This window comes from Chiloscyllium plagiosum, unplaced genomic scaffold (genome assembly GCF_037043375.1).
Source record: "Chiloscyllium plagiosum isolate Xiang-an unplaced genomic scaffold, Cpla_swu_hap1 HiC_scaffold_30, whole genome shotgun sequence".
NCBI classification, from domain to species: Eukaryota; Metazoa; Chordata; class Chondrichthyes; order Orectolobiformes; family Hemiscylliidae; genus Chiloscyllium; species Chiloscyllium plagiosum.
In genome coordinates, this window is record NW_028270168.1 from 4138958 (window position 1) to 4163502 (window position 24545).

The following is a 24545-nucleotide window of genomic DNA, read 5'->3' on the forward strand; positions in this document are numbered from 1 at the left end:
TTTTATAAATGAGGTCTAATTGGGTCTAATTGTGTACTGTATCTACAAGATTCCCTTATTGAAGCAGTGATGGGGGGCGGTGGGTGTTGGGGGAGTATGTGGGAGGGGGGGAGTAGGGGGATGGATTTTGGATACCTTGCTCCAGTTTAGCCCAGCGATAGACTTTTGCTTGATTTTCAACCAAGACCACTTGAGTGTGTAGAGAAGTACTCAGCATAAGAATAACTTCTTGACAGGTTTCTGAGTGAGTGGCTACAGCTTTTTGTTCAGATGATACAGAAGAAACATCCAGCCTGTCTTTCTCCCTTCTGTGAGTGGAGAAGGTAAAAGTAAAGCTCAGGTAGCTAGCTATTCTCTCTCTCTCTCTGGCCCTGTCTCTCTCTCCTTCTCCCGACCCCCACCCACCTCTCCTCTCTCTGTCACTCTCTCTGCAAATTCATCTCTTGAAAGGAAAATGGTGGAAAACCACATTCAGAGATGTTGAGAAGGTGAATGTTCAACCAATGGATGACAAACTGAAGATTGATGGGTCTACAACTTCTGTCTTCATCAAGGAATTGAAAAGGAACAGAAGTGAACCAAAGGAAGACCTCTCATTGATGCCAGTAATCCAGACTGGTGCCAGAACTGCACTTCACTCAGTTTTGTTGCTCCTTCTGTAGTGATTGGAATGACGTCAGCCAGGTGGCTCTCATAAAGTATGAATCCCCTGATTGGAGTGTTAATCTGGTCCAATCAGGGAGCCCTGGCTGACAGATATAAACAGGAGTGTCAGAGGTTCTGCTCACTCTATGAGCTGGCTCTGAGCTAGCTGGGTCATGTACTATCCACATGTAAATAAAGGTTGACTCAGTAATAGGATACTGGCCTTTGTAGAGTTATTTCACCCTCCTCACGCTTAGTATTTGTGTATAGCCTTTGTGCCCCTGTTTGTATGTGTTTGGGATTTTTTTTTAGAAGTGGCAGTGTTTAAAGTTATAGAGAGTTATAAACTAGTAATTTGTGTTTCTCTTCTGCCACCAGTCAAATACAGTCTTTTTGATTTGACAATCAACCTGTAAAACAGCTGTTTTCTTATTAAGAATAGAAACCTGGTGAGTGTTTTCTTTTAATTTTGTCTCATCTGTCTGCTAAGTCAGGGACTTTGAACTGTTTGATTAAATCATTCCACATTTGTGAGGATTTCAAGAACAGTGGGAGCTGATTTCCAATGTACTATCCCAGTGAGTCAGGATACTTTCCAAAACTTCCAACAGGATTTCCATCATCCCCATAATGGATGTGATGTAGCTCTGATGACTGTGCTGTAGCATTTGACACACAAACCAGCTCAGGGTTTGAAGGTAGACAAGGAAGAAGCATTTACAGACTGTGAATCCTTCCAATGCTTCACAATATTTTCAAAGAAAAAAAATTGTGTTTGAATATGAAAATGCCTGTAATATGGTGAACAGTAAAGGCATGTTAAGATAGCGCTCCAGTGAAGGGTTTGCATATTTCTGTATCACTTTGCTTGGAAGAAACATCCTGATTTTGCTTTGCTTTTCTGAAAGAAACAATTGCCTCTTAGATTAGGAAGCAGAGTACATGAGAGAGAATAGAATAAACTTTGTAATGAAAGATGTCACATGCTCATAACTTTGAGGTGGCACAGTGGCTCAGTGGTTAGCACTGCTGCCTCACAGCGCCAAGGTCCCAGGTCTGTGTGGAGTTTGCTCATTCTCCCCGTGTCTGCATGGGTTTCCTCCGGGTGTTCCGGTTTCCTCCCACAGTCCAAAGATGTGCAGGTCAGGTGAGTTGGCCATGCTAAATTGCCCGTAGTCAGACGGAAATGGGTCTGGGTAGGTTACTCTTCAGAGGGTTGGTGTGGACTTGTTGGGTCGAAGGGCCTGTTTCCATGCTGTAGGGAATCTAATCTGATCTAATCTAAAACTAAGCTCACCCAATTGTCAGACATTTAAATGAACAGGTACAAAATCAAATGGGACCAGGTGCAGCACTAAAATCATTGCACACAAGGAAGTATTTACACTTTAGCACAAAAATGGAAACCATTCTTTGACATGTTTTATCCCTGCAGACTTAGTTTCCTGATTGAATTGGTGCTGAATAGTTTGAATTGGTCATGGTAATGTGGTTATGAAGTATTGTTCAACCATGTGAGAGGCTGACAAAATATTAAAGATACTATAAAGGAGAAGGGAAAAGTTGAGCCAATAAACATTATAGTCCATTAAGGAATTCAGGATAAACATCTTTACTCAGAGAGTGATGACAATATGGAATTCACTGCAATGTGGGGTGGTTTGAGTTGAATGGCATCGAGTCATTTAAGTGGATGTCAAATAAAGACAAAAGGAAGTAATAGAAAAATATGTTGATGGGCTGAGACTGTGTAGGGCATAAACACCAACATGTTGGGCTGAATCGTAGTCTGTTTCAGAGCTGTAAATTCAATGGAATGTACTAGGTGTTTACCTTACTCCACCACAGTATGAGGAATAAAGCTTAATCATAAACTCTTCTATTTTAAATCACACTATAATAAAACACAAAACAAAACAACACATTGTGTTCTTTTTTTTAGATTAGATTACTTACAGTGTGGAAACAGGCCCTTCAGCCCAACAAGTCCACACCGACCCGCCGAAGCGCAACCCACCCATACCCCTACATTTACCCCTTACCTAACACTACGGGCAATTTAGCATGGCCAATTCACCTGGCCTGCACATCTTTGGACTGTGGGAGGAAACCGGAGCACCCAGAGGAAACCCATGCAGACACGGGGAGAACGTGCAAACTCCACACAGTCAGTCGCTTGAGGCGGGAATTGAATACGGGTCTCTGGCACTATGAGGCAGCAGTGCTAACCACTGTGCCACCGTGCAGACACATTGATTATTTTGGAAATATGTATAAAACAGATCAACTTTGAAAGTTACAAAAGACATTCATTATGTTTATTAGGAGCCTGATTTGACACATTTTGAAACTTTAAATTCAAATTTAATCAAGGCTCACAGTTATTTAACATAGTTCCAGCACTAGACACAGCTGAATAGAATCGGATCAGCTATAGTAAAACATTTTCACAGGAGAGTGTAACAAAGCACCAGATAAGTCGATATCTACCATGAGAAGAATGATATTTCACAGAACACTGACCATCCCTGAGCCAGCAGATTTCTTCCTGGTTGTCTATCAAAGGCGATGAAAAGGTGCAGGTCAGGGCCAGGGAATCACCTTCTTTACCGAATGAAGTTTCAAACCCATCAACAATATCAATATCCAGCTCAAGCTGACTGGCTGAGGAAAGAGGTGCAGTGATTAGCTTCAATCGATGTTACAAATATACGTTACCAAGAAAAGCAGACAATGCAGCAACACAATCACAGAACAAACAGAGCTCGGCTATATAGCCCATTGAGATTGAGATGAGGGATGACAATTTCCTCTGTTTGTGAGTTGAAGATGAAATAGTCATTAATCAGATAATTGAGGAAAGAGTTGAGAGTGTGGTGCTGGAAAAGCACAACCGATCAAGCAGCATCCGAGGTGCAGGAAAATTGACGTTTCAGGCATAAGCCCTTCAAATTCAAAGTCATTCCTGATGAAGGGCTTATGCCCGAAATGTCGATTCTCCTGCTCCTCGGATGCTGTCTGACCTCCTGTGCTTTTCCAGCACCACACTCTCGACTCTGATCTCCAGCATCTGCAGTCTGCACTTTCTCCGAATTAAGGAGAGAGGTTAAGTTGGGTTTTTCTTTGCAGCTTATTGTTGGAGTGTGTTAACATGATCACAGGGAACCTCCAGGCTACATTACATGAGGGGCTATACAGCTCTAGTCCGTACAGAATATTTTGATGTTTTGGTTGTGTACTGTACTAAATAGTTGATTTATGTATATCAATTTGTGCAAGATGTCTAATGATTCAAAGTGAAAATCAATCAGAAAGAATACTGAGTTACTACTTTGTTTTCTCCCAACCAAATTGTAAAATAATTGGGAATGTTTGGTGATGTGAGAAGTGCAACAGCAATACTATCTATTGTTGTTATAATGATTCTAAACTTTACAAGACCCAATTATTATAGTTTTTAAGAAGCATTACATGAGGTGACCAAGCGCAAAAGATACAGGTCAGAAAAAAATACAGCAATTCATTCCCACATCTCTGGAAATGTTTTTCTCCCAGGGACTGGAGAGAAGCCGATTAACAATCTCTGGAAGAACTAGAACAGACTGGACAATTATCCATGTGTCTCATAAATGGCAGTGTTTTTTAAAATCAGTCATTCATGGGATGTGGTCATTGCTACATTGTTTTGCATTTTCCTAATTTCCAGTTAAGTGTTGGCCTCATTGCTGTGGTTGGAGAGTCACAAGTAGGTCAGACTGGGTAAGGACAACCGATTTCCTTCCTTAAAGGATATTTCTGAATGAGATGTGTTTTCACAATAGTCAACAGCGGTTAAATTGGTTACTGTTAGGTGAGTTGGTTTATTGCAGGATTTTACACAGTTCAAACCTCACCAACTCCATGCTGGGATTTAAACATTTATCTCCACAGCATTAGCCTGGAGTTCTAGATTATTAATCTACTTACACTATCATCATGCCATCACCTTCCCATTGTGTGAGATTGGAGAGCAACAAATTTATTTACACATGTTTCTTGCTCATATCAAACAAGATTAATTTAATCCATGAGGTCTGAAATTGCGTATACATTGCTTTTTCTATACTTTGACGATGAATAAATAAAGCAACAAGATGCTTAGTGATCTCAACAAACCGGAGACAAACTGAATCATGAAAATCTGGGTGTACAGCATCATCATTACAGAAACATTAGAAAGGGTTAATTATAATTAACCAGATCGGAAATAAATCCGTTGGTCACTTACGTTCCAGCTTGAGAGAGTCACCTCCTGAATCTAAGCCTTGATGCTCTGCAAAATCATCAAACATAGGAAAATTAAATAAAAACCAAAGAACTATGGATGCTGTAAACCAGAAATGGAAACAGAAATTGCTGGAAAACCTCAGCAGGTCTGGCAGCGTCTGTGGAGAGAAATCAGAGCTAACGTTTCTAGTCGCGTTCTGAAGAAGTGTCACTCAACCCGAAACATTAACTCTGATTTCTCTCCATAGATACTGCCAGACCTGCTGAGCTTTTCCAGCAATTTCTGCTTTGACCCAAAAGTTAAAGGAGTTTTGATACTGGCCAGAACTTGCTGTTGAAATAATAGAGAGGCGAATGTGTCCCCAAACTTTACACACAAATTCCACAGAAAGTTTTTAATATGGAAATCATTAAGTTACTGTTTTAGTTTTATCACTTTGCCATTAGCTTTGCAAAGCTGTCATTTTGCTGCCTGTTTTCCCAGCCTCACCAGCAGTCTGCAGGACTGCTTCCCCCTTTTGACCATCATAGTGGGACCTCGACAATTTGATGTGTCCAACTGAATATGAAAGTTCTCCAGGTCTCTCCCCCTCCCTTTACAGTAAAGCAAGCAGGAACATCAGAATCCCACAGTAAATACCGAACAACACAACAAAAGGTACAATCAATATTAGAGATAAGAAGAAGAAGAAGCTGGGTACAAAGGTAAAGTTTCAGACCATGCAAATTTCTGTTAAACCACAGCCAATGATCACTCAAAGATGTATTCCTCAGGTTTTACAGAGAAAAGCTATTTCACATTCTTTAATTTTTAATGATCTGTAGGTTAGATTACCTACACTGTGGAAACAGGTCCTTCGGCCCAACAAGTCCACACCAAACCTCCGAAGAGATTGAGTAGTTTGTGTAAAATTCTTATAAATTATTATCAGTCTCACTGTTGTATATTGTCCATTACGCTCACTGTGGTCTCCTTTACATCAGGGAGACAGGACACCAACCTGCAGAGCCTTTCAGGGAACATCTCTGCAAAACATGCACCAAACAACACCACCGCCCTGTCGGCGACCACTTCAACTCCCCCTCCCACTGCCCCAAGGACATGCAAGTCCTAGGCCTCCTCCAGTGCCAAATCTTAGCCACCCAATGCTTGGAGGAAGAACTCCTCAGCTTCTGCCTTGGGACCCTCCAACCACACAGCATCAACATCGTCTTCACCAGTTTCCAAATCTTCCCCCCCCACCCCCCCACCTCATCCCAGATCAAACCCTCCAACTTGGCACCACCTTCTTAACCTGTCCTATCTGTCCATTTTCCTTCCCACATATCCGCTCCACCCTCCCTACTGGCCTATCACTATTACTCCCCATTTATATCCACCTATCGCCTTCACAGATACTTTCTCCCTCAGCCCCATCCTCGCCCTCCTATTTATTTCTCAACCCCCTTACCCCCATTCCCCGCATTCCTGAGAAAGGGCTTATGCCTGAAACATTGACTCTCCTGCTCCTCAGATGCTGCCTGACCTGCTGTGCTTTTCCAGCTTCACACTTTTGGACTCTACTATATGTTGAAGATTCATCAGGTTGCATTCTACTCCATCTTTTCAGCGACTTGGAGTTATTGAAACTACTAAATCTCACAGGACTTACTATTCACAAGGACTATAGCATAGGATAAAGCTTCTCCATGTGAATTTGTAGCAACTGCAGAGTACTCGCCTGAATCTTCTGGGCTGCATCTAGTGAGAAAATAAATAAATAAATTTAAAATTCACAGTATTTTATGTGTTTTTAAGGGATTGTGAACAAGTTTCTGCTACTAGATTCTAGCAACTTGCTAAAATATTAAGTTATTTTATAATATCTGTACATTATAACTATAAAGCTATTGTAAATTGTTACATGATTGGGCCTTGAAAAATTTAATCCAATCAAAATTTATATTGAAAACAAATACCTGAACAGTCCACAAACTCTGGTGCACCTTTGGAGATATACTAATTGTAAGATATTGCCTGCTAGTGTATGCAATCAACTTGACCCTGTTCCAGATCGTGTGCACAGTGCAAGTTATTAAACTAGAAAGACTGCAGAAAAGATTTACTAGGATGCTGCCTGGACTGGAAGGTTTGAGTTATAAGGAGAGGTTGGATAGGCTGGGACTTTTCTCCCTGGAGCATTGGAGACCTTATAGAAGTTTATAAAATCACGAGGGACATAGATCAGGAAGATAGCCTACAGCTTTTTCCGTGGTAGGGGAGTCTAAAGCGAGAGGGTGTGGGTTTGAGACGAGAAGGCAGAGATACAAAAGAATCCAGAGGAGACTTTTTTTTTCACACAGAGGGTGGTGAGTGTCTGGAATGGGCTGCCAGAGGTAGTGGTGGAAATGAGTACAATTTTATCATTTAAGAAACATTTGGGCAGGCACATGAATGGGATAAGTATGGAGGGATATGGAGCAAATGGGACTAGTTTAAGTTGTGAAAATTGGTGGCATGCACACGTTTGGCCAAACAGACCTCTATGAGTCTATGGCTCTATGACTGACAGAGATAAATGCGTTAATCACTAATGAAACAACTAGGATTCCATCTCATGGACTAAGCACGTTCTCAGAGCAGCACCTTGCTTACCTGGTCCAAGTCCTCACTGCCACTTCACTTGGAGTGTGGAGTCTCAGTCCTAAACACAGTAAATTTTCAGCCTGCAATGTTTGAGCTGAAGGGTATGAGGAACAAGACTAAAGGGGAAAGTCCTGCTCAATCAAATGCTGTTCTAATGTACCTGAGATCAATTAGAGTTGTGTTTGAAATTTTCACCAAAATAATTAAAAGTTACAGACACTTTTTTTTCATTCTCCCTACTCTGGCGGTAACTTTCCTGAACAGGAGGAAATCGCACTTTCTAATTCATTTCGACTGTATTTCATTGGCATTATGACGAACCATAATGGTGTAAATTGGAATCACTGGTATTCAAGGGTAAAAAGAGGGTGACCTTTATTTAGCACATGGAGAATGTTTCAAATGTAATGCCTGTGCTGCTGTTATTCCAACAAAGATAGTAATCCATTTCTAACTATTGGTGACTGTAAGAGACTTCATGGCTCTTGAACTGTTCCTTTTCCAGATTACAGGTAAATGAAAGCTGATAGTCACAAGTATAAAGGTTTGACATCATATTTCTTCACCAGTCTGTCTCAATTTCATGGTTAGCTTCACGCAAAATAAACAAAAATTACTCCAAATTCTCAAAAATCAAAAATATCTTACCTACTAATCCCAAGAGTCTGTAAACCAATTTTATTCTCAATCGTGTATTTGCCAGGAACAGCTGTTGGTTGAATCAGAACTCCATCCTTATACCTGACAGTGATGAAGATGAATTTATTTAATCAATATTTAATACAAGGTTTCTTGATTAACAAATAAATTGTAATCTAGCATTTGTTAAAGGGGGCTTTATAAGAAGGTTATGTTTTCAACTAATGTATGGAAGGAACGTGGTTTCCTGCTAACTTGGCCCAGCAGTGCACCAAGGTGATCTGTGCCGTGGAATTTTGTGTCAGATTTACTGCCTGGAATAATGATAACCATGTGCCTACTGTTGATTGTTGGGGGAAAACCCATCTGGTTCACTAATATCCTTTAAGGCAAGAAAATTGCTGTCATTATCTGGACTAGGTCAGAAGTCACATGTTATAGTCCAACAGGTTTATCTGAAATCACAAGCTTTCAGAATGCTGCTCCTTTGTCAGGTGAACGGGACTGAAGTGGAATGGAGGTTTTGACTCTCACTGCAGTAGAAACTAGCTGAAGCCTGAAGAAATAAAGTTAGTTTGCTCCTTGTAAGCTGTTGCTTTTAACCAATAAGTCAGAGACTTTGTAATTTGTGAACGAGTCACTCCGAGCATCTTGCAAGAAAGTGAAAAGTAGCTGGCGAAAGGAAATTGAAGAATACAGGTCGTTCTGTTATAACACGCATTTCGTTAACATGAATTTGCTGTAACACAATTGATGAATTGGGGACACTCTTTCTACAGCTTGAACTTTTAAAACATGTGTTGGCTGTAACGTGATTGTGTGTTCTTGTGCAATCCTGCATTATGGAAAAATTGCACTTTAGAACCAGAGCTTAAAGTAACACGATTACATCGCGATTGTACACAACCATCACATTATTGAAGAACTGACTGTACTAACGTCTGGCAGGAGAAAAGGATCCCCTCAGTGAAATACCATCCCAGTTTTATGCTCCACTCATTTTGCCATTTTTTTGTCAGTCTGTATATGTGTGCAAAGGGAGGTTTACAAGGGGTTAGAATTTTAACCAGCAGTTATATGTCAACAGTTCACAGCTTTTTGTACTTGTAGCTGGAATCTATTTATATGTCATCAGTAGTAACCCTGGTTAAGTGCAGAAACCTGGTCCATGCTATTTGTTAGCCTGGGTCTAAAACAAAAACAGGGTCATTGTGGAATTTTTGCAAACTTGCATCAATGCTGATTGCTAGCTGTGCATAATATTGATCTGATTTTTAAAAACTAAAAGCTCTACACTATTTAACAGTTTATTTCTGTGACCCATTCCATTCTTTCATTAACATTGTCATTAATTGTTTTTGTAAATATTTATGGCGATATTGTTGTTAATGTGCATGTTCCTAAGTGACAGTAAGAACAGCCTTTGGAACTCTGAATCCTCACTTTGTTGAAGATCTCAGAGAATTCCAGTTCTACTGTCCTTTTAGATAGATCCAGATTCAAATTGCTCCCGTGGAAACAAACACTGTCTAGGCTGGTCTATGGTTTGTTTTCCTTTCTATTTCCTCATGGTGACAAATGGAATGTTAAAATAGAATCACAAAAGAGAAAGAAAGCCAAATGTTGCAAATTTAGAAATTGGAAATAAAATTGGAAATTCTCAGCAGATTAGGCAGCTTCCACGGAAAGAGAAACAGTTTGAACCTTACGAACAGAAACAGAAATTACTTAAGAAACTCTGTAGGTCTGGCAGCATCTGTAGAGACAGAAACAGAGTTAATATTTTGGGTCCAGTGACCCTCCTTCAGAATCTTACGAAACTTCCTCTGACAAAGGGGCACAGATCTGAAACACTAACTCTGCTTCTCTCACTCTCTCTCTCTCACTCTTTGTCTCTCTCTCTCTCTGTTAGAAATGGGGAAAAGTGTTGTTTTTGCAGATATAGAAAAAGCATACAGAAAAGGGGTACAGCAAAAGAACTATTAACTCTGCAGGTATTTAGGGAAGAGTATCTCTACTTTTCAGTGCATAATTATGGATAATTAAGTACTAACTTTAATGTAGATTTATTAAAGAAAATAATTCCTTTTACCATAATGTTTAAAACAACAGTTTCAGCAAAAAGCTAAGATTACTGAAATATATAAGCGAAGCACGAAAAAGATACATTGTTAAGATGTACGTACAAGAATGGAATGTACCTATGGATAATGAAAGAAGTTACAAAGGGGAACATCGAGATAAGAGTTTAGCCTTATGACAGCATGTGCAAGGGGGAAATTGCCAACTTGGAAAGAAAGGGGCAATGGACGTGGAGCATAGATGGGTAGAGGCGAAATAGTGAGAGAGATTGGGTAATTAGGAGTCTGGAGAGATGACCTCAGTCAGCTCAAAGGGTATAACTGTACACTAACCTAGGTTCGAATTTGCTTTCATTTGCTAATGTAATTGAAGCCCTTACTTGCAAGTTCGTAATAAATTGTCTTGTTTCCAGCTTTGGTGGTCTCGTCTAAATTTTATTGAATTTTGTTTCTAACATCTCTCACACACACAGACGCACACAGACACACACGCTCCACAGATGCTGCCAGGCCTGATGAGTTTTTCCAGCATTATCCAAACGTAGTAATGCCAAGAAGAAGATCTGACTTGTGGGTTAGGAGATTGCTGGCCTATTTCTAGTCGTCTGTCATCGGGCCACAGCACTGAGGATGAGATAATAATTCCTCTTTCATATTTTAATCAGATTATATTCTGGAGCAATTGGATTATTTGTGGCTGCAATTTTTCTTTAACCAGTTTTGTTTCAATTGTTAGTACCATTTAACCTGAGGAGAAGGTGCTCCCTGGACAATGCAGGAAAGGCTAACGCTCATCTTCTCCCAGACTGTGTGCGGCCTGAGTCCAAGCACAAACTCCGGAGCATGGGCCTCGAGGTCAGCAGCAAGCTGCCTTTCCTCCTCTGCTCTTCTCTCCACCTGAAAAATGTTGGTTTTCAATGTTAAACCTTCTCAATGTTACTTCCTTACATCTTGAGATTACACTGTGCAATATGTCCAAAATAATGATACATACATCCTTTGTCCATTAACTATAATTAAAGTGTTAATGCAATTCCAATAAAGTGATAATACCTCCATTAAAATCATAGACAGATTGGGGATATTGTTGTAAACTTGAAAATGTTCAGGGATTTCATGAGTTCCTTAAGACATTGAAGATGGGTGTATCATTACAAAGTGTAGGGTTTTGGAAAACTCTAGAAGTGCATTAAATTTCCTGCCTGAGAGGGTGATGTGACAGCATGGAGTTAGACAGGAATGATGCAGGGACAACACTGAAGGAGCATCCATTTATACTGGGTATAATTCTGTGATAGCTTGGATTTCACTGAGGGGACAGGGATGGACTGCACTTGAGGTTGTTGTCTGACAATCCCATATGACGATGGAAACTGGGGGAATTCATCATTCTCTCCAGTTCACTCCAGTCCTGCTTTGGTCTCTCCTGTATGGCAGAAGAGAGACAATCTTTCACGTTGTGGTAGTGGAAGCCTTGCAGAAGTTGTGGATTAAAAAACATTTCTTAAGAAAGACACATATTTCTCCTTCTGTGCAATTTATAACCAGCGCTTACCACTCAAGTCTCCGGGTCTTGCCACATATTCCTGGCACTCTCTACTGTCTCCTATCACACTTCCTCCAAACCAAAGGAGTAGCCATGGGCACCCGCATGGGCCCCAGCTATGCCTGCCTCTTCGTAGGATATGTGGAACAGTCCATCTTCCGCAGCTACACTGGCACCACCCCCCCACCTTTTCCTCCGCTACATCGATGACTGGATTGGCGCTGCCATGTGCTCCAATGAGGAGGTTGAACAGTTCATCCACTTTACCAACACCGTCCATCCCGACCCCAAATTCACCTGGATCATCTCAGACTCCTCCCTCCCATTCCTAGACCTTTCCACTTCTATCTCGGGTGACCGAATCAACACGGACATTTACTATAAACCGACCGACTCCCACAGCTACCTCGACTACACCTCCTCCCACCCTGCCCCCTGTAAAATCGCCATCCCATATTCCCAATTCCTTCGTCTCCGCCGCATCTGCTCCCAGGAGGACCAGTTCCAAAAATGTACAACCCAGATGGCCTCCTTCTTCAAGGACTGCAATTTCCCGCCAGACTTAGTCGACGATGCCCTCCACCGCATCTCTTCCACTTCCCACTCCTCCGCCCTTGAGCCCTGCCCTTCCAACCGCCACCAGGACAGAACCCCACTGGTCCTCACCTACCACCCCACCAACCTCCATGTACAATGTATCATCCGCCGTCATTTCCGCCACCTCTAAACGGACCCCACCACCAGGGATATATTTCCCTCCCCTCCCCTATCAGCGTTCCAAAAATACCACTCCCTCCATGACTCCCTCATCAGGTCAACACCCCCCACCAACCCAACCTCCACTCCCGGCACCTTCCCTGCAACCGCAAGAAATGCAAAACTTGCACCCAGACCTCCCCCCTCACCTCCCTCCAAGGACCCAAGGGACACTTCCATATCCACCACAAATTCACCTGCACCTCCACACACATCATCTATTGCATCCGCTGCACCTGATGTGGCCTTCTCTATACTGGGGAGACAGGCTGCCTACTTGCGGAACGTTTCAGAGAACACCTCTGGGACACCCGGACCAACCAACCCAACCGCCCCGTAGCAGGTCCTTGGACTCCTCCATCGTCAGACCATGGCAACACGACGGTTGGAGGAAGAACGCCTCATCTTCTGCCTGGGAACCCTCCAACCACAAGGGACGAACTCAGATTTCTCCAGTTTCCTCATTTCCCCTCCCCGCACTTTGTCTCAGTCAAATCCCGCGAAATCAGCACAGCCTTCCTAACCTGCAATCTTCTTCCTGACCTCTCCGCCCCCACCCCACTCCGGCCTATCACCCTCACCTTGATCTCCCTCCACCTATCGCATTTCCAATGCCCCTCCCCCAAGTCCCTCCTCCCTACCTTTTATCTTAACCTGCTGGACACACTTTCCTCACTCCTGAAGAAGGGCTTGTGCCCCAAACGTTGATTCTCCTGTTCCTTGGATGCTGCCTGACCTGCTGTGCTTTTCCAGCACCACATTTTCAACTCTCTACTGTCCCCAGAAAGATGGGAGTTTGCCATGCTGAGAGTGGTTGGTATATCCAGTTGGTGACACTGCCTCCATGTGATATTTCCTGAATATATTGGAGCATATATGTCCCATGTATTGGATATTCTGCTCTGTCTGTGTAACAACTGAGCATTGTCATTGTGGCATATCACAAAGTGAGAATGTAGAACTAGTTCCAATTAAAACAACTGAAATATATCAGGAACAATCGTTAATGTATCTTTGGTTCTTACATGGTTCTAAAAACTTCTTTGGACATCTCCTTCCTCTCCCATTCTGTTGGGCCTATTTCCTTATATTATTCATAAAGGAATTGAAATGATGGATCATAAAAGGCAAAGTCACCATGATCCTTCCGGACGATGGGGCTACTGTCTTAAGGAGGTTTTAACTGAGGGACACCACACCTCCGGCGAGGGGTAAGATTGAGAAGGAGAGTCCCTCAAAGTGGCCTCAAAAGAGCGGGAATTGTATCCGTGATTGTTGTCACCATTCTGTATCGTAAAACAACTGTCCAGCCAACTGAGCTAACCAATCCCAATAGCTGTAATATTGAACATATATGTTTAATTGCACAATGAGTCATAATTATTATGCATAGATTTAACGTTTCTAATGAACATAATGTATCTCATCATGTTGCAATTCAAATTCTATTCTCTTCTTCAAAATCAGTTGTTAGTATCCAGTACAGGCTGATGGGATGTCTGAGACCGAATGGAATGTGAGAATAGGTGATGGTATATTAGTTAAGATTTAATTGGGTGTGAATCACTTGCATTAAGATAGGGAATTAGTAATTAGTGGAAAGTGCGTTTTAAGTAGTGCAGTTAACCGAAATCAAGCTCTCACTGAAAATGTGGACTTGAATTCTATTTGAATCCAGTTATCTCCTTGTGCCTAACAGCAGTCACAGTACAGTCCCTCCAGTCTCACTGCAGTCCCTCCAATCTCAGCACAGTCACTCCAGTCTCAGCACAGTCACTCCAGTCTCAGTGCAGTCACACAGTCGCTCCAGTCTCAGTACAGTGACTCCAGTCTCACACAGTCACTCCAGTCTCAGTACAGTAACTCCTGTCTCGGTACAGTCACTTCAGTCTCACACAGTCACTCCAGTTTCACACAGTTGCTCCAGTCTCAGTACAGTCACCCCAGTCTCACACAGTCACTCCTGTCTCAGTACAGTCACTCCAATCTCAGCACGGTCACTCCAGTCTCAGCACAGTCCCTCCATCTCACACAGTCACTCCAGTCTCAGTTCAGTCACTCCAATCTCAGTACAGCCACTCCCGTCTCAGCACAGTCCCTCCGTCTCACACAGTCACTCCTGTCTCAGCACAGTCACTCCAGCCTCACACAGTCACTCCAGTCTCAGTACAGTCATTCCCATCTCAGTACAGTCACTCCAGTCTCAGTACAGTCACTCCAGTCTTAGTACAGTCACTCCAGTGTCAGCACAGTCACTCCCATCTCAGTACAGTCACTCCTGTCTCAGCACACTCACTCCAGTCTCACACAGTCGCTCCAGTCTCAGTACAGTCACTCCAGTCTCAGTACAGTCACTCCCATCTCAGTACAGTCACTCCTGTCTCAGCACAGCCACTCCAGTCTCACACAGTTGCTCCAGTCTGAGTACAGTCACTCCAATCTCAGTACAGTCACTCCTGTCTCAGCACAGTCACTCCAGTCTCATACAGTCGCTCCAGTCTCAATACAGTCACTCCCATCTCAGTACAGTCACTCCAGTCTCAATACAGTCACTCCCATCTCAGTACAGTCACTCCAATGTCAGCACAGTCGCTCCAGTCTCAGTACAGTCATTCCTATCTCAGCACAGTCACTCCAGTCTCACACAGTCGCTCCAGTCTCAATACAGTCACTCCCATCTCAGTACAGTCACTCCAGTCTCAATACAGTCACTCCCATCTCAGTACAGTCACTCCAATGTCAGCACAGTCACTCCAGTCTCAGTACAGTCATTCCTATCTCAGCACAGTCACTCCAGTCTCACACAGTCGCTCCAGTCTCAATACAGTCACTCCCATCTCAGTACAGTCACTCCAGTCTCAATACAGTCACTCCCATCTCAGTACAGTCACTCCAATGTCAGCACAGTCGCTCCAGTCTCAGTACATTCACTCCCATCTCAGTACAGCCATTCCAGTCTCAGTACAGTCACTCCCATCTCAGTACAGTCACTCCCATCTCAGTACAGTCACTCCAATGTCAGCACAGTCACTCCAGTCTCCGTACAGTTACTCCCATCTCAGTACAGACACTCCAGTCTCAGTACAGTCACTCCCATCTCAGTACAGTCACTCCAGTCTCAGTACAGTCCCTCTGTCTCAGTCACTCCAGTCACAGTACAGTCACTCCCATCTCAGCACAGTCACTCCAGTCTCCGTACAGCTACTCCCATCTCAGTACAGACACTCCAGTCTCAGTACAGTCACTCCCATCTCAGTACAGTCACTCCAGTCTCAGTACAGTCCCTCTGTCTCAGTCACTCCAGTCACAGTACAGTCACTCCCATCTCAGTACAGTCACCCCAGTCTCACGCAGTCACTCCAGTCTCAGTACAGTCACTCCAGCCTCAGTACAGTCACTCCAGCCTCAGTACAGTCACTCCCATCTCAGTACAGTCACCCCAGTCTCACGCAGTCATTCCAATCTCAGTACAGTCCCTCCATTACCTTCTGACGTATCGCTTTTTGATCAGCCTTTGTTGACACGAGTTTCTGAGCTTTGTAATAGCTTTCATCAACCGTCTTCATCTCATTTCCAAATAAAACCTCCTTGCCTGGTTCTGGTTTTCCTCGTCCATACTGGCTCCTTCTTTCAGGCCTGCTTGAAAGATGTTCCAGATTATGTTTTGTCTTAACAAAGAATAGAAACAAATTAATTACCAAGCAAATTCCTTTCACCCTCAGTCAGCTGCTCAAGGTCAAACAAAAATCTAAATCTTTATTTTAGCATTTAATCGCTCTTACTCTCCATTAATATTAATAATCCTCAGTGGTATCTTTCTACATGGCACTGTTAGATGACAGCAACGTTGTTGGTGTTCTACTGTTTTTCTTGGCGTTGTGAAGTTGTTGTTTTTCATTGGTGGGAGGCAGGTGTGGCAAGGGCAGTAATTATTGCCCCACCCTAGGTACCTTTGTGAAGAGAATGCTGAGTTGCTCCTTGAATCTCTCTCTCAGTCCTCACAGTGAGCAGGAGGTTTGGCACACCGTACAGCCCATGGCAAGGACAAGTGTTTTGAATTTGTAACGTGGGCAGGCTGTTGTCCTGCAGCTCCCACAGAGTTCTGGCAGATCAGGAGACTCTCCCACACTTACTGCCCAGGCTGGGATCGTTGGAAGGATTGGGAGGGGGGCACCGGTTAACCTTTTGTGGGGCCACATTATGAGCACACCTTCTGCAGAAAGCAAGTGGGCGGCACGGTGGCAGTGGGCGGCACGGTGGTAGTGGGCGGCACGGTGGCACAGTGGTTAGCACTGCTGCCTCACAGCGCCAGAGACCCGGGTTCAATTCCCGCCTCAGGCGACTGACTGTGTGGAGTTTGCACATTCTCCCCGTGTCTGCGTGGGTTTCCTCCGGGTCCGCCGGTTTCCTCCCACAGTCCAAAGATGTGCAGGGTCAGGAGAATTGGCCATGTTAAATTGCCCGTAGTGTTAGGTAAGGGGTAAAAATGTAGGGGTATGGGTGGGTCATGCTTCGGCGGGTCGGTGTGGACTTGTTGGGCCGAAGGGCCTGTTTCCACACTGTAATCTAATCTAATCTAAGTCTTGGTGTGGAATCAAACTTCCACTTTCATGGTTCCAGATGGGCAGTGGTCATCCAGTGCTCCTCCAAACCCCCCCACCTTTTTGAAAGTGGAATGGCGGGTTAGGTCAATTCAGAAAGCAGCTCAAAGCCAGCCATTACAGCACTGTGATAAATGGGCCAAATGGACTGCACAGAGAGCCCAGCATCTGGCAGTAGAGCCCCTTCTGCCAAGGGGCAGTGTAATCAGCTACATCCCAGCAAGATCACAAGTTATTTACTTGTTGCTTATTATTTGCTGATTCTGAGGTTGCCCTTTTAAGACAGACAGAGATGAGGAGGAATTTCTTCTCTCAGAGAATAGCCAATCGGTGGAATTGAGTGGAGAGAGCTGTGAAGCAGGGTGGTATTGTTGTACAATGAGGAGGGTCAGATCAGCCATTGCATGATGGAGCTGACTTGATTGATTCTTTGATTTATTGGTGTCACATGTGCCAAGATGGAGTGGAAAGTGTTGGTTTATGTGCTCCACAGGCAGGTTGTACCACGCAAAGTGCATCAGGGTAGCAGAACAGAGTGAAGTATACAGTGTTACAGCCACAGAGAAGGTGCACCGAGAGAGAGAGAGAGAGAGAGAGAGAGAGAGAGAGAAGAATTAACATTTGAAAGGTCTGTTCAAAAGTCTGATAACAGCGAGGAAGGAAATGTTCTTGAATCTATTAGTATGCATTCACAAACTTTTAAATCTGCTCCCCAAGCTCATTGAAGGAGAGATTGTTGTCTTTACATCAGGTTGCTAAGCTCTCCATCTCTTTCTTGTTTTCTGTCTTGTTGTTGTTTGAGAGCCAACGTACAGCGGTGGTGTCATCAGCGAACTTGTAAATGGAGTTGGAGCAGAATTCAGCCACACAGTCATGAATTTATAAAGAGTACCACAGGGGGCTGAGTACACAGCCTTGTGGGGCGTTGGTGTTGAAGATTATGGTGGTCGCCTATCCTCACTGATTGGGGTCTATGGGTCAGGAAGTCAAGGATGCAGTTACAGAGGGGGAGCCGAGATCCAGGTCTTGGAGTTTGGAGATTAATTTGTTTGGAATTATGGTGTTGAAGGTGGAACTGTAGTCAATAAGTAGGAGTTTGACGTAGGTGTCCTTGTTTCCAAAAGTTCCAGGGCCGATTGTAAGGCCGGGAAGATAGTGCACATAGGCAAATTGCAAACATTAAGGGACACTGGGCGGAGATGTTGTTAAACTTGAAAGGATTCAGAAAACATTTAAAGGATGTTGCCAGGGTTGGAGGGTTTGAGCTATAAGGAGAGGCTGAATTGGCTGGGGCTGTTTTCCTGAATTGTCGGACACTGAGGAGTGATCTTATCGAGGTTTAGTAAATCATGAGGGGCATAAATAGAGTGAATAGCCAAGGAGTTTTTCCTGGGGTGGGAAAGTTCAGAACTAGATGACTTAGGTTTAAGGTGAGAGGGGAAAAATATACAAGAGACCTAAGGAGCAACTATTTCAAGCAGTGGGTGGTGCGTCTATGGAATGAGCTGCCAGAGCAAGTGGTGGAGGCTGGTACAATTACGACATTTAAAAGGCAAGCCAATGGGTATATGAATAGGAAGGATTTAGAGGGATATGGATTAATTGCTGGCAGATGGGACTATATTCATTTTGGATATCTGGTCAGCATGGACGAGTTGGGCCGAAGGGTCTGTTTACGTGCTGTACTTCTCTATGACTCTATAATTATGGAGGCTGGAGTTGATGTGAGCCATGACTAACCTCTCAAAGCACTTAATAATTATGGAGGCCAGAGCCACCAGATGGTACTCACTGAGGCATGCTGGATGACGTTTCTTTGGCATTGGGATGATGATGGTCTTCTTGAAGCAGGTTGGCATGCCAGATGGGAATAGGAGAGGTTAAAGATATCAGCGAATACTCCTGCCAGCTGGTCCACACAGGGACTCCATGTCCCTGGTAACTTTCCATGGGTTCACCCTCAGGAAGGGCTGGCCCTTCTTCTGCTCCTACATCTAATGGTCTTCAGAAGCAATCTGTGCAGTGAGCTCAATGGAGATTGGTGACTCTGTTTGAGTCTCAATGGAATGAGGTTCCAGCTCCCTTATTTGTCCAATCCTCCTGTGCAGTTCCTTGTGATGTGTTTATTGTATTAAAGCTGCTATATAAATACTCGTTGTTGATTGAAAAACAAGTGGTCAGCTGGTGTGTGTACAAATTCACCTTGAAAGTTATCTATATAGTCTAAGCAACACATATACTGCACTCAATGGCTGATGGTCTAAAGCAAGAGTATTCCAATGAGTGACAAAACCCACACAGAAAGAGGATAGATTGCTCTTAATTTAAAGTGTGATGTAGATCCAATTTTAGCTACAGAATAAAACATATTTTAGATTCATTTGAGATTAGTATACAGAACAAGTGTGTGGAAATAGAAAGAAAAAGCTGCTTTAAATGTTTCTCTGACCCAGAGAGTAAAAGCTGACAAATAGGAACAGCTGCTGAGTTTGTGTAGGAAGCTGGGGTCCCCTAAATTCAAACACAACTTTGGTTAATTGGAATTTCTAATGTGTTAACTTATTCAGGTAATATCACTTGCATTAATTTTAAACAATCTCTTCCTAACAAACCTGTTACAGCCAACAGCGGGGTTTATCATAGCCATCCACAAAGCTTTCAATGGCTTCTTTCTTTGGCTGAGGGGCCTGGGACATCTTTCAACCTTAAAACCCCTCTGAGTGTAAGATTGTTTTACTCAAGGCATGGAGATGTTTTAAATTTATTCATGGAATATAGGTTTGTAATGAAGGTAATGTTGAGACATTGCTCTCTATACACTGCTGACAGAATGGGCACAGCTGACACAGCAGATGAATGCCAGAGAGGGATTATTTGCAACGTGCTTTTTGTTTTATAGTCAGAGGTCATTCTGCTCCTGAGCGTGGGAGGCATCAACATATGCTTTTAACTCGGAACACACTCTATTCCACACTGACATGACATTGAAAATCCAGTGTCTAGTTAACCATTTGTGTTCCCACAAGAAGGAACCATCATCTGAGAACTAATTCAAATGATAGACATTCAGTATTCAATCAGAATCCAGTTGCCAACCCAATCAACACCCTCCTCTCATGTTGTTATTCCTCCACAGTGGTATTCTTGTGAACTGTCCTGATGAGTGCAAGATAATAAGTTTCAACAGGAAGTGCCTTTTATCAACAGTTCTGTTCGACCAAACAATTATTTGGTAGAAATTCCCTTCAGTAAGAACTTCTGTAAGATATGATTTATTTTGGAGGAGTAAGAATATAGTCTTCATTTGCATTTCTCAGTTAAGAATCTGTATCAAGCCAATTTCAGAAAGAAATGCAATGTTAAAAATGATTGTAGCTTTGTCAAAAACATAAGGAATCTTTTTAGCTCAGTCAGCCCAGATTAAAAGTGAAATATCAAACAGGCTGCAGGCAAGATGGCAATTCCAGAAATCAACAAATTTTCTATGGTTGTGTTCTACTAACAAATTGCTCATTTATTTTGGGTATTCAAACCCCACACTAGGCCAAGTGAAGTTCAGGAGAGAACATTGGAATGCAGAAATATTTCCTCCTGGTAAAGAAAAGTATAACATACAATTTAATTTAGCTGTAGTACTGAGACCTACTGCACTTGTTATTACTAATATGTACACCAAATGTCAATGTTCCCAACCATAATTAAACATGTAAATCTAGATGCTGCTGTTCCACCTGTCAAGTCCCTGCAAAAGTGTGAGAATGGTATCTTCACCATTCAAACACATAGAATACACACTGAACTCATCAGTAAAGGTTAGTGCTTGACCATTCCAGATCAAATACATTTGTAACAGTCAATCTTACCTACTTCCAAACAACCTCTTAGAGATACAAGATTAACTTTAACAAATGTTGAGAACCATTCATTCAGATTTCCATTATTGTTGGATATTTAAGTAATAGAATCTGTCATTTACTTTTGCTTTTTATTTCTATCCCTGTTATTTACCCCTGCTATTACCCAACATCATTAATTCTTTCTTTCTTTTGATCTCTTCCTTTTGATATCTTTACCTGATTTCACACGACACCAGGTTATAGTCCAACAGGTTTATTTGAAGCCACCAAAGGTTTGTGACCTCAAATAAACCTATTGGACTATAACCTGTGTGACTTCTGACTTTGTTACTCCAGTCCAACACCAGCCACCTCCACATCATGTCTACCTGACTTGACATTGGGTTGAATGCTCGAATGGACCTTCCTTGGGTCAGACCCTATAATTCCTCCACCACTATCAGAAGACAATGACATGTCACAACTACAACATTCTGTGGACGAAGCATGCAATTAGTTTGCTCGATTTAATAAAAAATAGAAACGTAATAATTCATAGCTAACACTAATATTCAAAGTTAATTAAATGATGTCACAGCAACTAAAACGAACACTTGGCAAACATGCCAGCATGAATGATTAAATCAAACTTCCAACAAGCCAACAATCTATAACCTCCATCTTACCTGAGAACAGGAGTTAAAATCGCCCTTTCAGCAGAATGTCTTTTAGCATGAGATGAAGAGCCAAAGAGCTCAGGCTTATTGTGATAATGATGTAGAAGTCTGGTTGCCATGTCTTGATACAAATGTTTGTTTCACGTTGACTAGAACATAAACACAAAGATACTTAATGGGCGTGTGTGAGTTGGAGAACTATCCTTCATCATCATAAGCCATTTCTGGAGCTGTTTGCAGGGAGATGGTGACAATGCAGATTCACACCTGGGATTCTCCACACAGCAGCATTTCAGTTGTCACCACACTAACTGTCTGGTGAGCAGAGGCTCAACAGATTCACACAGGCAGTGAGAGAACACGCTGAGGGAATGCTGACCTTTCGACCATCACAACAGTCAGTTCATGAATAATTCAGAGTCGCTCCATCCTGTCAGCTAGAAAATAGTAAATACTGTACCATGAAGAAACCTCAGCAATGAAGAAATGGTTGGCTTAGGATTACTAAAAAACATTTTGAATTGTTCAGAGGATGGAGTCATGGAGCTATACAGCACAGAAACAGCCCCTTCAGTCCAACCAGTTCATGCCAACCATAATCCCAAACAAAACTAGTCCCACCTGCCTGCGTTTGGCCCATATAATTATTCACATACTCATCTAAATGTCTTTTAAATGCTGTAACTGTATCCATATCAATCACTTCTTTTCTGGAAGTTCTTTCCACAGACGAACCACTCCCTGTGTAAAGAAAAATTGTCCTCATATCTTTTTAAATCTTTCTCCTCTCACCTTAAAAATATGTTCCCTAATCTTGAAATTCCCCATTCTAGGGAAAAGAAACTTGTCATTCAATTTATCTATACCCCTCATGATTTTATAAACTTCTATAAGGTCACCTTAAAACCTCCAACACTCCAATGAAAAACTCCCAGCCTCTCCTTATAACTCATACCATCCATTCCTGGCGACTTCCTGGTAAATCTCTTCTGAACTGTCTCCAGCTTAATAATATCCTTCCTATAACAGGGTGACCAGGATTGGACACAACGTTCCAGAAGAGGCCTCATCAATGTCTTATACAACCTTAACATAACGTCCCAACTCCTGTACTCAAAGGTCAGAGCAATGAATGCAAGTGTGCTAAATGCCACTCTGTCTACTTGTGATGCCAACCTCCAAGAACGATGTACTTTTTAAGAAACTAGAAGGTTTGGAAAGCTATTACCCAACATCATTAATTTCACAAAGACATACATGAGTCATGCCTGGACAACTCCCTAATCCCTAATAATCAATCCCTATTTCACCTTGTCACAGAGCACAGTGTGCTGCTCATAGATTCTCCTCACTCGGGAATGAAGTTACCAACTTCAAAGACAAGCAATAAAACATGAAAAAGATGGTAGAATTTTGGTATCAATTTTATTTGTTTTCAAACATTCTTTAAAAGGTATTGTATCATAATATTATTTCTGCATTTTCTAAAAGATTAAGACAACCAGTTGTTGAACCCTTTTCTTTGAGTAGGATTCCAATCATCTATTAACGTTGGCCAGTCAATTAGAAACTAAAAAATTAGATTTACAAATTGAGGTAGTATTTCCATTAGGTAGATTTAGTTGCAATTTGTGCATGAAGGTTTAGCACTGACATCTCCATTTTCAGACCAGCTTTTATTATCTGTCCCTAGTTACCCCTTGAGAAGGTGGAGGTGAGTTGCCTTCTTGAACCATAGCGGTCTATGTGCTGTGGGTAGACCCACAATGCCATAAGGTAAAGAATTCCAGGATTTTGAGCCAGCGACAGTGAAGGAGCGCTCATGTATTTCCTAGTCAGGATAGTGAGTGGCTTGAAGGGGAACTTGCAGGGAGTGGTGTTCCCATAAATCTGCTGCCCTTGGCCTTCTAGATGGAAATGGTGGTGGGTTTGGATCAAAGGAGGTTTGGTGAGGTATTACAGTGCATCTTGTAAATAGTTTGATCTTTTTGAGTAAGTATGATGACCTGCTGAAGCCAATGATACAGGTAGGTACATAATGTGATCCCTAGTCTGTCAGGGACAGCAGGAACTAAACAGGTTTAGGTATTTACTTAGTAAAAAAAAAAGTAAGCCAGTTTTTATCAGGAGAACACATATTGGGACAGACAACAAATACGCACAAATATAGTTCATATCAAAACATGTGTACTTATGCAATAAGGTGGGTGGAAAATGCTGCCATATCTTCAGGAAGAATTTGATTCAACTATTGCACCTCTTTAAGTGACCCCAGTCAGATGGCAGGTGGAATACTATCATTGACCTCAACATCTCTGAGTTTAAGGAAGCAAAGTTCACCATAGTTCCTACTCCTGATTGCTCTCAGATCCTTACATTAGGTATTATGGCAGGATCAAATTACACTTTATTACAACAGTAAAATGTACTTCGAGTATCATGAGCAAAAAGCTCATAAACTTGTTCCACTTTTGCAATTTAAACAGAGTTATCGATAAAACAGCTGTTACTATTTACCTTAAAACTCTGTTGGTGCTGGATGCATTTAGATCTTATAGCTTTAATTCTATCTCTTCTTAAAAGAGATTCCATTAAAGAATCAAACTGTTGTGCATTGTGTTCAACTGGCTTCAGTGAAAAGGTGGGCTGTGTGTTTAGTGGGAGACAGATCCTCATCATGTGTGTCAGAAAGAGGGTTGTGGGATTCCGGGACTGTGCAGATCGAGGAATGTTCTGTTGATTGTGGTGACTCTGGTCGGTGTGGAGAGGGGGGGGGGGGGGGGGGGGGTGGGGGGTGGGGGTGAGAGGGGGCAGAGGGAGAAGGCAATGATTTGGGGAGAATATTGTTTGGGAAGAGAGAATATTGTTCAAT

The 24545-nt window shown here is 42.5% G+C and overlaps 1 protein-coding gene across 2 annotated transcripts in view; it reads right to left on the reverse strand.

Moving 5' to 3' along the window:
* Positions 1 to 24545, reverse strand: part of myom3 (myomesin 3) — a 109652-nt gene that overhangs the window by 81245 nt on the left and 3862 nt on the right. The window contains exons 2-8 of one of the 2 annotated variants that reach the window (XM_043717220.2): positions 21683 to 21822; positions 16045 to 16195; positions 10997 to 11154; positions 8186 to 8278; positions 6564 to 6652; positions 4913 to 4957; positions 3169 to 3309 (exon numbers count right to left, since the gene is read on the reverse strand). In XM_043717220.2, coding sequence (XP_043573155.2) covers positions 3169 to 3309; positions 4913 to 4957; positions 6564 to 6652; positions 8186 to 8278; positions 10997 to 11154; positions 16045 to 16195; positions 21683 to 21792 — 787 coding nt within the window. In that variant the 5' untranslated portion in view covers positions 21793 to 21822. Of the gene's footprint in view, positions 1 to 3168; positions 3310 to 4912; positions 4958 to 6563; positions 6653 to 8185; positions 8279 to 10996; positions 11155 to 16044; positions 16199 to 21682; positions 21823 to 24545 lie in introns of both variants that reach the window. The other variant, XM_043717219.2, reaches the window with a different exon arrangement.